We start from the raw sequence: 17,577 nt of genomic DNA, 5'->3' as shown, positions 1-17,577 counted from the left end.
GAGGTCAGTTGTTATTGTACCAATTTGAACTGAAATCCCTCCTCTCCTGAGGGATAACCTTAGCCTTGCCTTTCCCCTGCTACTGGTCTTCCTCAATCCTCTTATACTTGTTGATCCAATCTATAAGTTAGTGCACACTAGTGACAGGTTTCTCGTCAAAGACTTCCTTAAACTATACTCGGTTGGGAGGTTAACCTTGAAAGTACTAATGGCCACGTCATCAAAGTCACCATCTATCTCATTGTACATCTCCTAATATCTGTCCGAGTATGTTTTTAGGGTCTCCCCCTCTCGCATGGATAAGGATAGTAGGGAACCCAAAGGCCAAGAAACCCTACTACAAGTAATAAAGCGAGACCTAAATGCCCGTGTGAGCTCCTTAAAGGAATTTATGGAACCTGCTCCCAAGCCGTCGAACCATCTCATTGCCACGAGTCCCAGACTAGATAGGAACACCTTGCACATCAAGGCTTCATTCTTGGAATGGATAGCCATTCTCTGGTTGAAATGGCTCACATGCTCAACATGATCCATTCGACCATTATTGATGGTGAATGTTGGCTGATTGAATCGTTAAGGGAGTCTTTCCCCTTCAATCTTGCGCGTAAAGGGCGACTTGGAAATCTGATTCAACGCAAGAGAGACTCGCTCGATGGGGTCCTTGACCTTCACCTATAACTAGCATCCACTTCATCATCAGAGGAAATGTCAGAGTTTGAGGGGGTTCGCTCTCGTCGTGCATGGCCCAACTTCCTCTTTAAGTGGTCAATCTCCAACTGCATGGCTTTGTTATTCTACTTTTGAGAGATGTGACTTCCGACTCGAGAATGGCTTTTAATTGTATGCGTGGTGTGCATGCTACCCTTTCTATCTCTCTTGCGTTCAAGATTAAGGAAATGATCTTGTCATTGAGACCTCGTGGACTTTCCCTGATGGGGACCTGATCCTACCATCTTTAACCGTTGCACTCATTATCACCCCAGTAATCTCTCCACAGACGGCGCCAATTGTAAGGACCTGATTTGAGTTCCTAACCCAAAAGGTGGATGGACCTAGACCCAAAAAGCCTAAAACAATGAATTTATAGATAAGGAGTTGGAAAACTGGGTTTTAATGAATCAAACAAACACTAAAGTAAATTCAGATTTCAAGAGAATGAAAATAGACAGGTTTTTGCTAAAGAAAATTGTCTTCGGCAGAGTCCGAGGAGATCTGTTCTTTATATACTTCTTTCAGGTTTGATTACAAAGGCAGTTCTTAATGCTACAGTGTTTTTCTCTTTGTTTTTCCTATCTGCTTTCTCCAAGGGTCTCTTACATTATATATCTTCCTTTCAATGATCTTGACCCTCCATTTGTTAATCATCCAAGCCACTACTTGAGTGCTTGTCTCATCGGACACCCTCTCTGGCCTTCTGTGAGTTGGGATAGCCAAGACAACACTGTTCCGGGGTTTTCTCCATATAAATGCAGCCAGAAAGTTAGCTGCAGAACATTCAATGTGGTGGCAGTAGCTTTTCCTTGATTACAAAGTCAGTTCTTAATGCTATAATGTTTTTCTCTTCGTTTTTCTAATCTGCTTTCTCCAAGAGTCTCTTACATTATATATCTCACTTTCGATGATCTTGACCCTCCATTTGTTGATCATCCAAGCCACTACTTGAGTGCTTGTCCCATCAGACATCCTCTCTGGCCCTCTATGAGTTGGGATAGCCAAGACAATATTGTTCAAGGGTCTTCTCCACATAAATGCAACTAGAAAGTTAGTTGCAAAACATTTAATGTGGTTCCATCCCTCTTGTACGTTTATATACATGTCCCTATCAATTGAATATCCTAGAAGGTCACTTTGAATGATAGGATGTATATTTGATCTGCGCTTTGCCCATCCAAGGAGATAACCCTCCTCGGACCACCTTTCCTAGTCTTTCCATTTGCATCTTACTCATGGTATTCTGAACTTAACATCCTCACTACTATTTATCCGTCCTCGGACCAATCAACATCCTCGACCAAGACCCAAAGCCCAATATATAATTTTGGGCCCTTATCCCTACAGCTCATAATTAAGTATTTAATAATGCATGTTTTAAATATTAGTATTGATACACTATATTGAATATGCTAAAGTAAATGCGGAAGCGGAAACATAATGAATAGAACACAAGAACACGAGGGTAATGTGACTCAGCCTAATGGTCTACATCTACGGAGGAAACCCTAAAGGGCTACATCTTTAATATATGAGAGTGTAGTATAAAACTTGTGTTACAATGAACATAACATGTGTATATATAGTAAACTAAACCCTAGACTAATAGATTTCTAGTACAAGTAGGAGACTTAGCTTACACACAAAATAGAATTAGGCTTGGGCCTATACTAATAGGATAATATAACTCTAACAGCCTATAGGGCATTTGTTAACAAGCCCCTCAAAATAATGAATATCAGATAGTATTCAAATTATCAATCATTTGGATCCCACTTTCGAAAAGTTCTCTAAGTTTTATGAGTATTGCTGCATAAAAAAATTACAATATTTTTTTTTTATAATAGTTAATTTTACAAGTTTTTATTTGTTCTTATCTAAACTCATCATTGATTCATTTTTTTACTTATTCACTAACAATTTGTCACATCATCAATTAGTAAAAAATTTGGGTAAAGTTATGGATGCAACAAGTAGCTACAACATTTCCAATTTAATTAACATGAAACATCATTTAAATTGAAAATTATGGTTGGTCTATGTGTGAGTTAGCATGCTAATTTGAATTAGCATTTGAAATGGTTTTGAAATTATTGACGATTACCAGGAAAAAAAAAATCTTCTCAAATAAATTGTGTATAGACTTTTTCAAAGTTTTGTTAGTTAACATGTAGGTGTATTTTAACGTCTGACAGGTGATGAACTTTGCTCCCTCTGTCACACTCATGGCTATAAAAGAAGGAAAATGGTAATAAGTGCCCTTATGGCACTCATAATTTTTATAGGAAATAAAAAAAATAATTAATATTTTGACAATTTTTTTTATTACTCAAAAAAATGATATCAAAATTTTCCTAAAATGAATTATTAATGAGTGTCGTTAGAACACTCGATATCATGACCCATAAAAAGAAACATATGCGGGTCAGGGGAAAATAGTTAACTAATTTTTTTGTCTAACTATCTAGTTAGTTGTTCCGGTTTCTAAACTATATTACTTACTAGCATTTCGAGTCTAAAAGGCTCGATTTTGGCATATAAATCGAGTTTCAAAAACTCGATTTTTATGGTCTGATGTGGCATTCTTTGCTCACGTGGAGAACACCTAAAACTCGAGTCTCAAAAACTCGATTTACAATTCAAAAAAATTTGAAAAAATTTCCAGTCTCCAAGTCTCTCGTGTACAAGCCAAAATACCAAAAAAAAAAAAAAAAAAAAAATACAATCAGAGAGGGAAAGAATCCAGAAAAAGATCAAGCTCAAATATTTTCATCAGTGAAGAAAAAAAAAAAATCCAGAAACAGCGGCCTGGGCTCGCGAGGCCTGACCGGATCAGATCAGATGAGAGAGAGAGAGAAAGACCAGATCAGAGAGAGAGAAAGAGCTCGTGCGAGCTCAGGCCGCGCGGCCTGAGGTCGCGCGAAACCCAGGCCAGGCGAGCCCAGGCCGCGCAACCCTGGGCTCGCGCGGCCTGGGTTCGCGCAACCCAGGCCCGCGCGGCCTGAGCTCGCGCGAACCCAGGCCGCGCGAGCCCAGGGTCGCGCGAACCCAGGCCGCGCGAGCCCAGGGTCGCGCGGCTTGGGCTCGCCTGGCCTGGGTGCGCCGGCCTGGGTTCTTCCTTCTTCTTCGGGTTTTTTTTTTTTTTTTTCTTCTGCTCTGATTTCTTTTTTGCTGTGCTGTTGTTCTTTTCTTTTATATATGGGCTTATAAATCGAGTATAAGAGACTCGATTTCCATGTGGATTCCACGTAGAAAAAGTGCCAACTCAGACCCGATTAAAATATAAAAATCGACCCTCAAACACTCGATTTTTAACCCCTAAATCGAGCTTCTTAGACTCGAGATGTTAGTAAAAAATATAGTTTGAAACTAGTGACAACTAACTACATAGTTTGAATTTTATGGCTATTTACCCATTTCGTCCTGCGGGTCACATTCAATTTCCAACAGCGAAAGATGCACCGCGTTGGCGCAGCGCACAGGCTGGCAGTAGTACAATGGACATTACCAATCCGTTATTTATATAAATCTTTTGCGCAGCATCACTGAATTCGAATCGAAACTCGAAACTCTCTTACATCTCTCTCACATTCCAAAAAGGGAAAATTTATCATTTTATCCGAATTCCAAAAGCCAATACGTGATGTGTGGTTTTAATGCAAGCGAGATTTATAGGTGGTGTCCATGGAGGGCAAGAATAACAGAGGAACAAGAACAAGACATTTTGGTCTCAGCTCTCAAGCACGCTGTCAGTCTGCAACAACAACCAGTCCCGCCTGATGCTGCTACGTCCTCATTGCCATCAACCAGCCAGAGGACCTCGAAGAAGAAGATGAAGAATGACAATGAGAAGAGATACAGAGGAGTGAGGCAGAGGCCTTGGGGGAAATGGGCGTCTGAGATTCGAGACCCGAGGGAACGAAGCGCAAGTGGCTAGGTACGTTCCTGACGGCGGAGGAGGCTGGCAGGGCTTATGATGAGGCTGCCATGGAGTTCCGCGGTCCCAGAGCTAAGCTTAATTTTCCATTGTCAGACTATGTGGGAAAGCAAAGCGAAGTCGAACAAGATCAGCATGAAGAAAATCCAAATGTTAATGCGGAGACAATGATTGAAAGCGAGGCACAGATTGTGGAAGTAGTAGAGAGCAGTGACGAAGACAATGAGCTTTCGGATTGGCTTACGTCGGAGGAACTTGACCAGTTGTTGAAGGATTTGAATGATTAGCCCATGTTCTTAAAGCGGGAAATCAGATGGAGCATCGGATAATGTAGACTTCAGGAAAAAGGATGCTCTGATCTTCGTAGTAATTCATGCCCATTTCGTCCATAATATATAGAGTCGAAATGACGGTTCTTTTATTGATTTTTTTTTTTTTTTTATTTTCCACGTGTTATTTGTTCCTGACGGCGGAGGAGGCTGCCAGGGCTTATGATAAGGCTGCCATCGAGTTCCGCGGACCCAGAGCTAAGCTTAATTTTCCAATGTCAGACTATGTGGGAAAGCAAAGCGAAGTCGAACAAGATCAGCATGAAGAAAATCCAAATGTTAATGCGGAGACAATGATTGAGAGCGAGACACAGACTGTGGAAGTGGTAGAGAGCAGTGACGAAGACAGTGAGCTTTCGGATTGGCTTACGTCGGAGGAACTTGACCAGTTGTTGAAGGATTTGAATGATTAGCCCATGTTCTTAGAGCGGGAAATCAGATGGAGCATCGGATAATGTAGACTTTAAGAAAAAGGATGCTCTGATCTTCGTAGTAATTCATGCCCATTTCGTCCATAATATAGAGTCCAAATGACGGTTCTTTTATTGGTTTATTTTTTAAAATTTCCACTTGTTATTTGAGCGGGAAATCATATGAAAAAAAAAAAAAAAAACAATGTATATACGTGGAGCTGAGTGAAACAGAGTTAAAACGACAAAGGGGCTCAAATGTGGGCACCAATGTTGGAGCCAAATACTCTGATTTCGCAGCTTTCATTGCTATTTATGCTTTGGTCTTTGTTTGCGAGCACTAATCATCATTGTTATATAAAAATAAAAATAAAAATTTATATTTTAACACACCAAAAGTCAATCCCAACGAACAACAAGCGAAAAACATTTGATTCTATCATTTTTACTCTATATAAATTAATCTTCTGTCATTATTTCTAGCCTAATCTTTATATAAACTAATCCTCTAAGCCATTATGAATTACTCCACATGAACCATTACTCTAATGGTGGCCTAGCAATATTTTCAGGCATGCAAAATTGATGTAACAAGGGATCTTAACCAATCCTCAGCGTTTATTTAATTATTAGATTGAAGCCATTACAAATATCAAAAAAATTTAAATATGTAAAGCAAAATATTCTTATATAAAATTATGAAATTCATAACTGAAACCATTATAAGTACAAAATGAAATCAGAAATAACACAAAGCTAACCAAACACATGCTATTAGCCTATTAGGGAGTCACACCTTCACTCCTAATTGCTATATATTTAGAAAGTAATAAGATATTCAAAGTTTTAGGTGTCCTTTCACAACCTTTGGTGACCAATATAGCATTGTAGTACGCAGTAAAATTCTAATACTGATTATGTACAGAAATCAGGCTAACAGTTTCTGTAGTCTTCAATAGAAATATTTGTCAGCAGAAAAGTTTAAGATTTAGCTTTGCATTTTAATAGGGATAATCATACAACTTCAAAAACTTTAAGAACCAGAGTTAGTATCAATTTTCTAAGTTTTCTTGCCGATAATTAATTTGCAACTTCATTTTCAAAATAAAGATATATATGCACCTAGTATGAAAATTGGATTAATGAAATAAAACTTTTGAAGTTGCAACCTGTAAGAATATAGGATGAAGAAGCTAGGAAGTGGAGCTCACATAATATTGAGCAACAATCTTCATTTCCGCAAAATACAAGCTATATATATATATATATATTGATAACCTGATTTCTGCGCTTGTTGTTCGTTCCCTGGACTGATTTATTTCATCTTTTTGCTAACATTTCATAAGAAAGTAAATATCTATGTTGTGACAGATTTTATTTAGAAATATCTTTGTGTGGTGTGTTATGTATACCATATCTTTATGTCTACTATAAAAACCCATAAAATTTGATGTTTTTTCATGGACTTTATGATCCTTAATGACATTCTCTTTGTCTTGAGAATAATGGTTGAGTTGTTTATTTTCCCTCTTGTTTGTTCGGTAATAATACTAATGGCTGTGAAGGATCTCTAAAATATCACTTTTAAAACAAAATATAAACTATAAAAGAAATATGAAATTTGGCAGTTTCTCCTCTTATAAGTGTGTATGTGGAGGGTGAGGCATGATATGGCCACAACTTCTTATTTCTTTCAAAAATTGAAGCATAAATAAAATCCTCCCCGGTCCTTTTGATTTACTATATAGTAAGTTAGCCTTTGTGGGCTTTGGTGGCTAGAGTACCCTCACAAATTTTTTTCTACCATACTCACTTTTTAACTTAAACTTTTACTTATCTTTTTAAAATTTATTTAATGGTTGAGATTTAAAACTGTTTTTTTTTAACTTTAAATTTCAGTCATCCACAGTTATTTTATCAAACTTCTTATCTCAATCCCAAATAAACCAGCTATTCTTTAACTAATCATGTCCAAGTGTGTGTGTATATATATATATATAAACCATGTCCTAGACTCCTAGCGTATGTTTGGATAGCATTTTGTGCGTTTAGCGTTACGTGTCCAATTGTTTTTGGTGGGTTTCGTGCACTGTTCACGAAACCTGCAAGTACTTTTTTTTTCAAAAAAACAACTTTAAAACTGAGTCCCACAGTACTATTCACATATTTAAAAATTATTTTACTACAGTGTATTCAGTTTTCAGCGATAAGCGGTTTCTAAACAGAACTCTAGTATATTATATAGTAATTGGTTTGAGGATTGCCTTTCAGTTTTTGAGATGGTCGGTTGCCTCAGACTTAGATAATCTGTAACAATGACTTTTTTCATTTTCTTCAATTAAATTGCCTTTTTCTATTCAAAAAAAAAAAAAATGGTCGGAGGAATAGAGAGGGTGAAACAGTGTCTTTTTCGTTGACATAAATAGAACGCAATTTCACTATTGCTCTTGCCTTTCGAAACTAGTAAGGTGACCCTTGGACCTCTTTCTAAAATTTTTTTTTTTAAAAAAAGGTAACCCTTGGACCTTGGTTTTTTTACTTTTTGATATTTAAAGCAGTGACTCGTGGCATGTTGGACACCTGGACATTTTCAGCCAGCTCATTAGGAAAAGTAGATGTTGACATGTTGTTTCTTTCACAAAGTCCTTGTTCAAAAGGAGAAGTGCATGTTGTTTCTTTCTCAAAAAAGAAAGAAGCCTACGCTTGTTTTAGATCTAATATTACCGAGTCAACAACTTATTTGAAAAAAAGACACCTGCATCTGCATGTGTCACGTTATCCAGTTGTTATTTGTTATTCATAAATTATGTGGCGCTAGCTAACAAGGTCTAACTTGGTCTCATGCATGCATTATGCATTCTCTTGTAAATTTACGCGCTTACCGTATTTACTCGTAATTTTTTTTCATAACTTACTGTTTATCGTGTGATTAGTTATGACTTAATTTTTAGTAACAAAATTTTTGCAATTTAATTTTTCAATTATACCCACAATACATTTTGTGCAACTTTAAAAACATACCAAAGTCTCACAATATTTTCATAATGTTCTTATTTTAAGTTATGGTAAGTGTTAGTATGATCTTTTTTCATTTTAGTTTGTTTTATTTTGTCCTATAAAATGGATTAACACTTCAAAATGTTGTGAAATTTTGTTATATTCTAGAGGAACTCATACATGTTTAAATATGAATTTAGCATACAATAGAGACCACACTTTGAAGTTAAATAAAAATGGGTTTTTGGTTGATAATTTCAACAATTATAATAGGGTCGGGAATTTGATTGTTACTAGATGTTTTCATTAGAAACATTAAAAAATGTCAACCAATTGAACTACAAAACTCTTGAAAAATAAATATAATTAATGTAATGCAACCTCATCATCAACATCTTTGTATGTTATTTTAAATATTAAATACATGATAAAATGAATCTTTAACTTAATAATTTTAAGAGATAAATACCTTTTGTGACAAATATGGCATTGTGGTATGCAGTAAAATTCTAATACTAATTTATTATGTACAGAAATCAGCAACAATTTCTGTAGTCTTTAATAGACATATTTGTCTATAGAGAAGCTTAATAGTACAACAGATCAAGATAATCATACAACTTCAGAAACTTTAAGATCGCCAGAGTTTGTATTCATTTTCTAAGTTTTCTCACCGATAAATTTGCTACTTCACTTTCAAAATATATAAAGATATATATGCACCCAGTATGAAAATTGGATTAATGAAAGAAATTTTTTGAACTTTCAACCTGTAAGAATATAGGATGAACTATATATGAAGAAGCATCCTAGATAAAGTAGGTGGAAAGTGGAGCTCACATAATATTGAGCAACAATCTTCATTTCCGCAAAATACAAGCTATATATTGATAACCTGATTTCTGCGCTTCTTGTTCGTTGGGATTGACTTTTGGTCCTCCCTGTACAGATTTCTTTTGCTAAAATTTCATAAGAAAGTACGTACGTATATTGTGACAGTTTTCATTGGGAAATATCTTTGTGTGGTGTGCACCATATCTTTATCTCCCCTATAAAATTCCCCTGCAATTTGGTGTATTTTGATGGACTTTGTAATGAAATGCTAGTAACATAATATTTTACACAATTTTTACCACAACTTGCAACGTGGCAAATTATAAATTGTGAAAAAAAAAATAGTGGGTCCATATTTGTATCACTCGCAACTCGCCATGTGATAAGTTATGGTAAAAAGTATTTAAAATGTTGTGGTACCGGCATTTATCTCCTTAAATGACATTCTCTTTGTCTTGACCACACATCCTTGGTGCGATGGTCACTTTACAAACATAAGTGTTTGTAGGGTGTGAACATAAGTGTTTATAGCGTGTGAGGGGTAAAGGCTGGTGTTCAAGTCTCTAGGAGAGAGACTCACACATATACACTTAGATTAAGCTAGCGTAGAATTTTTATTTTGTATAAAAAAAAATTGTTGAATTGTTATTTTCCCTCTCATTTGTTTGGTAATAACACTAATAGCTGTGAAGGATCTCTAAAATATATATCACTTTTAGAACAAAGTATAAACTGTAAAAGAATTATGAAATCTAGCAATTTTTCCTCTGAAAAGTGTGTATGGAAGGTGAGGTCCTAAGTCCATAACTTGTGACTTCTATAAAAAATGGAAGGCGTAAATGCACTTTTAGTCTCTACATTTTGACTTTTTTTCTATTTTAGTCCCTACATTTTATTTTTTCTACTTTTAGTCCCTAAAACCAATTTACGCCATTCATTTTAGTCCTTGAAGCCCCATTCCGTCACCAATTAACAGGAAAACTAACGGGATCAATAAAATAATAATAAAAATTTACTGTAGCATTGACAAGTCAAAATATAAATTTTAAAAATTAATTTATTAATTTTAACTAAATAAAAAAAATAAAAACAGAAATTTTTATTATATTTTCTCTCCCCTCCCCTCTCTTATCATATTATCTCTCTTTCTCTAACTCTATTCTCCGACTATCTCCTCTTGAATTCCAGCATCTCTACAAATTTATCAAAATCATCCTAAATTTAGATCTAAACTCATTACACCTATATACAAAAATTTAGATCCCAAACTCATCAATCATATATGAATCATTATACCCAAAAAAAAAAAAAATCATCAAACCCATTTACAATATATATATATATATATGAATCATCAAACCCATATTGCACAAAAGAAGAAGAAGAAGAAGAGGTAGAAAAGAAGAAGAAGCAGCAACAGCAGCAGTAGCGGCGGAGAAGAAGAAGAAGAAGCCGAACACCGCAAGCGGAGATCGGGACTTGCTCCGACGCTGGTGCGGTGAAGTTGTCGGAGACGAGATACAAAAACCATAGCAAGACCGAACCGATCCCTTCTCTCACCAAACCCTAACCGCCGCCACCATCGATCTATTCTCTCTCCTCAAACTCGGATCTTCGATACCCAACACTCATAAGCTTCAATCTTAGCTAATTTTTCTGTGTTTAGTGGGTTTTGATCTTTGTGGGTTACTGGGTTTCAATTTGTGGGTGTAGATATTTGGATGTATGATTATGGGTGTTGATTTGCTTTTTTTGGATTTGAGGGTGTCGATCTGTGGTTGTGGGTGTCATTCTGTGGCTTACTGATTGTGGACGTTGATCTACCGATGCACTGCATCGAACCGAGTCCAGGAACCGCACTGCTGGAGGCTGGAGAACCGACCTCCGGCGGTGATGAGTGTAGCTGACGAAGGGAGAACCTGTGAACCAAATCTCTCTTCTCTTTTCTTAATCTTTAAATCATAATTCATTTGGGTTTTGATTTTTAATTCTGTTTTGATTTTTTTAATTAGTTAAAATTAATAAATTAATTTTTAAAATTTATACTTTGACGTGTCAGTGCTACAGTAAATTTATTATTATTATTTTATTGATCCCGTCAGTTTTTCCGTTAGTTGGTGACGGAATGGGGCTTCAAGGACTAAAATGAAGGGCGTAAATTGGTTTTAGGGACTAAAAGTGGAAAAAATAAAATGTAGAGACTAAAATGAAAAAAAGTCAAAATGTAGGGACTAAAAGTGCATTTACGCCAAAATGGAAACATAAATAAAATCCTCCTCGGTACTTTTGATTTCTCCAACCCCTTCACTATTTTCTAGGAAATCGTTTGGATAGAACATATTTTGCTGAAATTGAAAACTGAACACTGTAACAAAATAATTTTTAAATGTGTGAATAGTATCGTGAGACCCATTTTTAATGAAAAAATTGTTGAAAAGTGATATTTGTGGGTCTGTAAACAGTGCATGGATGCACTGTTCACAGTTGAAAAGTTAACCTTTGCGGTTATAAAAAAAAAAGCTGAAAACGTTTATGGCGTCTACTGTGCAGCGTGGGTCCCAGCAAATTTCCAAACGCAAACGTGAAATGCAAGAGTAATCGTAGATCCAAACCTACAAATGAAGGTAGCGTTGGTGGCCATAAGTGGCTAAAATGTTATTATAAACCAGTTATTACTTTGGGTGGTCATATGCCCACCTGACACCTAATCTCAATCCCAAATAAACCAGCTATTACTTTGACTAATCAATCATGTCCTAGGTTTTTTTTTTTTTTTAAACCATGTCCTAGTATTTTATATAATGATTGGTTTGAGGATTGTCTTCAGTTTTTGAGATAGTCGGTTACCTACTTATATATTCTGTAACCATGATTTGTTCATTTTCTTCAATTAATTGCATTTTCTTTTCTTTTCTTTTCTTTTTTTTTTTTTTTTTTAATGGTTGACGTTGAGGGCAGAGAGGGTGAAATAGTGTGCGTTTGGACATGAATTAAAATTATAAATTATTTCACCAATCAGCTTATTTTTACTACTATTTATAAGATTCACTGCACTTTTTGGCACTATTCACGACCTCTACTGTATTATTTTAACTAACTTTTACCAACTTTCAAGTTTCAGTAATAAGTTTTCAGTTTCTATAAAGTAAGTAGTATCCAAACAAACTCATAGTGTTTTTTTCTTTGAAACAAATAGAACGCAATTGCTTTCAAAACTAAGCCCTTGTTTGGTTCTAAAAAGTTATGTATTTATTTTTTATTTTCTCTTTTCTGTATTTAAATTTTATATTTGAATATAGAAAAAATTATCCACTTTTACCTGTGATGGTGTTTGATAAGTTATTTTGAATACATAATTTGGATATAAAAATTCATCATACACAGTTTTGCAATTTTTTTTTTAAATTACTTTTTTCACTCAATCAGGTGAGACTTTTTGCGTTTTCACTGAAAATTTTTACTAAAAATACTGTAAATAAAAATAAAAATTAACTGAAATAATACAGTATAACTCATAAATAATATCAAAAAGTACAATAAGACTCATAAATAATAGTAAAAATAAATTAAATAATAAAATAAATTAACAAAAATAATTTTTATCAAACACAAAATGAGTGAATTGCAATCAATCCCTTGTTTTTTAATTACTATTACCAAGTCAATAACTTATTTGAAAAGAAGACACATGCATGTGTCACGTCATCCAGTTGTTATGTATAGGTTGATTTATGTGAGGCTAGCTACGAGCTCTAACTTCTCATGCATCCTATTGTAAATTCCACAGCTAGGTTAGTTAAAAGTCATGCATGTGTCTCGTCATTCAGTTGTTATGCATAGGTTGATTTATGGGAGGCCTAGCTACGGGGTCCAACTAATTGGTCTCATTCATCCTCTTGTGAATTCCACATGAAAAATTCTAGTGTGAGACTCAATTACATAATTTTGCTCATAATTTGTCTGCGTAATGAATTGTGGTTGATAAAAAGATGTGGCACATAAACTAACTATCACTCTTTTACCAACCACAGCTTATTACATGAACGAGTTATAGACAAAATTGTGTAATTGAATGTAACGCCAAAATTATTCATTCCACGTCTAGGTGATTCAGAGTCATTCATGTGTCACGTCATCCAGTTGTTATGCACAGGTTGATTTATGAGAGGCCTAGCTACATGGTCTAACTTGGTTTCCTCTTGTAAACTCCACAGCTAGGTAGAGTACATTTAGAAACAAGCTATTTAGTTAAAATTAAAAAAACTAACCAAAGTCTCACAATGTTTTTTATAATAAGTTGTGGTGAGTCTCACTATGATCTTTTTTTCATTTCAATTTGTTTTATTTTTGACCTATAATGGATTGATCCTTCACTTTTTTTTATAAAAATGTTGTGAAATTTTATTGTATCATAAAAAAACCCATACATTTTTAAATGTGGATTTAGCATACAATAGAGACCACAAGTTAAATTAAAATGGTTTTTTGGTTGACAATTTCAATGATTATAGTAGGGTTGGCAAATTGATCACTGGATGTTTTTGTTGGAAATTCTGGGAAGTGTCAACTAGTTGAATTATAAAAATCTTGAAAAATAGATATGGTTAATGTAATGCAACCTCGTCATCAACATCTTTGTATATTATTTTAAATATTAAATTCATGACAAAATGAATCTTGTATCTTATAATTTTAAGAGGTAAATACCTTTTGTTTAAGGGGGAGTAGATGCAATATAAATTTTTTTAATATAAACTAATGTCACCATAACATATCAACTACATAATAAATACATTTCTTAATTACTTTTTTAAAAACTATTTTTTAAGGTATTTTAAGTTGGTACAACAATTTTTAAGACTTATGTAACAAAAATTGTAATAATCATAACATAAATCTTTCTTGGAAGGATTGTAACTTTTATAAAATTGCAGGCACTAATACATTTCTTGTGGGATCAATTAGTGGAATCATTTTGGAAGAGTAAATAGTAGTAGGTTCGTAACAAAATAAATAAATAGTATTTAAAATAAAAAAAGAGCATTATATAAGTTAGTTTTTTATAAATATGGTATAATTTAAACTTATGGTGTCAACTTCTTGATAAAAGTTTATTATTAAGTTAAAATATCAATTGATTTGTTGTGGGCATATATATATTCTGTCAACCAAGTAATTAATCAAGAACCAATATAAAGTAGTGAAAAAAAAATAGTGTTTTAGATAAAATATTGAAGATGTTGGAATGTTGTTTTGTGGGGATTAGAAAATGCATCTTATGTGAACGCATGGTTAGAGCACTAGTATTGGAGGGTATAAATACTTTCAAGTTACTATTTTATTAAGTTGTATGTAAAAATAAAAGTTAAGATGTAAGATAAGTTATAAAATAAATTGGCAAAATAGATAAAATAATATTTAAATATTCAAAATAGATATTTTTTTTTTTTTTTTTTGGTATTACTAGATGCTAATGCTCTTACGGTCAAAGAAAAGGAATATGTTGGTTGACCCTTTGGACTGGTTCGTAAAAGAAGACAGATTTGGAATGGCTGGGACTTGGGCAATTGATGGGGAGTAACGTGTGGATTTTGGTCCCCAGTACCAGAATCTAGAGGGCGCGTGATTATCTCAGCCTCTCACTTTCATCAACCAATAGTCAGGACGTAAGTGATAATGTCATAAGCTTCCGACTTTTAATGCCCAAAAAAAAAAAATTTTATAAAGTCAACGTCTCCTGGGCTCCAGCTGGCACGCAAGCTCAGAAAAGTGCGAATTTTAAACTCAAGATGGATATATCTATCTTTCCCTTCTTTTTACTCCTCTTTAGATTTTTTTTTTTTTTTTTTTTTAATGTTTAAGTGTATTCACATTGAAACCGTAAATTAAGTAATATGGTTTCATAAAAAATTATTTTATCTATTTTACTTTTTTACTTTATAAAATATTCAATATTAGTGGTTTTATTTTAACTTTCAATATAATAAAATAATACAAATAACACAATAAAATAATATATTCCTTATAAAATAATGTAAACATATGAATAAAATAATATATTTAATATAAAGTAGGGTAAAGACACAATTTAATAATACTTTTTTTTATATACCTATGAGCTAAAGTGCACAGTCAAAGTAGCTGTTAAGCCAAATTATTTGGCTTTAACTCCACCAATGTAGCTATAAATTTGTATTTGGTAGTGCTAAAAACTTATATTGCTACTTTTTGCTCCACCAATATTAATGCTCTAAAGGCACAAGTTCAAAATTAATAAATGCTCAATTGTGAGCTGTAATACATGTTTTCAATAAAGAAAATACATTTATTAATGATTCATTGGCTTATAGCACAAATATATTGCGGTTGTAGGTGCTTTTTTTGGATATCTATGAATATTGACATTTATTTTTTGAAAAATGTATAAAATATCATTTTATTATTATTATTAGGGAAATGCTAACGGATGTCCTTAAGGAAATGATAAATAATCTATTTAAAGAAAATTTTTATAGGAAAAGAAAAAAACAATTAATATTTTGACAGTTTTTTTCATTTTTTATAAAAGTGATGTCAAAACTTTTTTAAAATAGATTATTAACCAATGCCCCAAGGCCACTAATTAGCATGACTCTTGTAGGGTCAAGATTTGTAGCCCAAGCCCAAAAGATCTGGAGTATGAGCCCAATGAACCTAAGACAATGAATTTGTAAAGAGTGGTGAAAGAGCTGGGTTGATTGTGGATTAAACAACGGCTAGCATGGATTTCAAAAATAAATAAACATAAAAACACTCTTAAAGTCTGACTGAATAGACATCCGAGGAGATAATTTATAAATTGGGATCCTGTTTTTGAACTCTAACAATCTTTAATGCTATCGTTTTTCTTCTTCTCTCCCTCTCTTCTATTTTTTTCTCCCCCTTCTTATGGGAGATCTTTTACATTATATAGTGTCCTTTTGAATCATCTTGATAGTACACTTGTTAGTCATCTGAGCCTTTACTTGAATATAGATTCCATCAGGCCTCTTCTTTGGTTCTTTGTGAGTGGTGGTGGTTGAGAGTGCACTGTTCAGGAGTCTTCTTCACATTAATGCGGCCAGAAAAGTTGTTGCAGTGCATTTAATGTGATGGTAGCAGCTTTTCCTCTAGATATTTATCCATTCTTATCATTTTCATACATGCCTGAAGTTTATTCTTATTATTGGAACCGTCAGGAAGGCCACTTGAACCTCCCACATACTTGCTCGACCGAGACTCTTTTTATCCAAGGAGCACACACTCTACTCTTCGTTCATTTCCAAGTATATTTTTTTCACCTGGGTTTCTTCTTAATCATTTTCTCCTCTTCGGACACATCCTAGTCTTCAAATAGGACTCTAAGCCCAATACATAATTTTAGGCTTTTACCCCACAACTCTTATTATTATTATTATTATTGTTGTTGTTATTATTATTATAGATAAAAACACATTGGAGATAGGAATTCTAGCTGCAGTATGGGGCAGGAAAATTAATAGATCTCCTAACCAAAGAAAATGAGCAGCAAAATAATTGGATCTCCTAACCCAAGAGAGAGCGTCCACTAAACGATTCTTTTTTTCTTTTTCTTTTTTTCTTTTTTTTTTTTGAGAAAGTACTAAACGATTCAGCTAAGCTAAAAACACTGTTAGTGGACCAATTACGATGCAAATCAGATATGACGGGTTAAATGCATTCTTTGGAGTCACTTTCGAAGATGACTTGGGTCTAGCCTTCAAGAGAGGCAAGCTGGATAGCACAGAAGACTGGAAGATTCAGTTTGAATGGGGGCGGCGTGGTTAAAGTTTGGCCGGTTGCATGTTACTTTTACATGCACTCATAATTTTTTCCCACCATACACAACCTACCACGTTATAGTTGTAGCATAAAAAAGTATGATTTTAGATTTTTTTTAAAAAAAAAATTATTCATTTACAAGTTTCATGTGTCATACATGAAAAAAGATGATTACAAACACAAAAAATTTGACAATTCAGTATCATAGAATGTTAGTGGTAAAAAAACAGTAATGCCAATAATGGTAAATTCAAATATAAAAACCTCTCAAATTTTGTAATATTTATTATGCATCGTAGCATTTCTAGTGTGAAAAAAAAAATACATATTGAAAATTTCAGTTAATTCATTAATTAAACTGGTAAAATATTTTATCATTGAATAAATAATACGGACCTTTATAGAATGAAACTATCTTTAAAAAACAGCTGTTGGGCGCATTGAATTTAAAACAACAAATAAATGCACCGCGTAAGCAATTAAAGCGTAGCTGGAAGCCACGTGGACAGTGGACGTCATTCCCCTATATAAACCTTTTGCC

General features: G+C 33.9%; 1 protein-coding gene across 1 annotated transcript; it reads left to right on the top strand.

The window, feature by feature from the left end:
- The first annotated feature begins 4,335 nt into the window (after window positions 1–4,335).
- LOC112024170 (ethylene-responsive transcription factor ERF071) lies at window positions 4,336–4,991 on the top strand. Its single transcript, XM_024056816.2, is given in 2 exon segments — window positions 4,336–4,631; window positions 4,634–4,991. Coding segments are annotated over 2 exon segments (579 nt in total). The 5' UTR covers window positions 4,336–4,354; the 3' UTR covers window positions 4,936–4,991.
- The last annotated feature ends 12,586 nt before the right edge of the window (window positions 4,992–17,577 follow it).

The sequence above is a fragment of the Quercus suber genome, unplaced genomic scaffold, assembly GCF_002906115.3.
Source record: "Quercus suber isolate HL8 unplaced genomic scaffold, Cork oak 2.0 scaffold_943, whole genome shotgun sequence".
Lineage (NCBI taxonomy): Eukaryota > Viridiplantae > Streptophyta > Magnoliopsida > Fagales > Fagaceae > Quercus > Quercus suber.
This window is presented reverse-complemented; position numbering and strand designations above follow the sequence as displayed.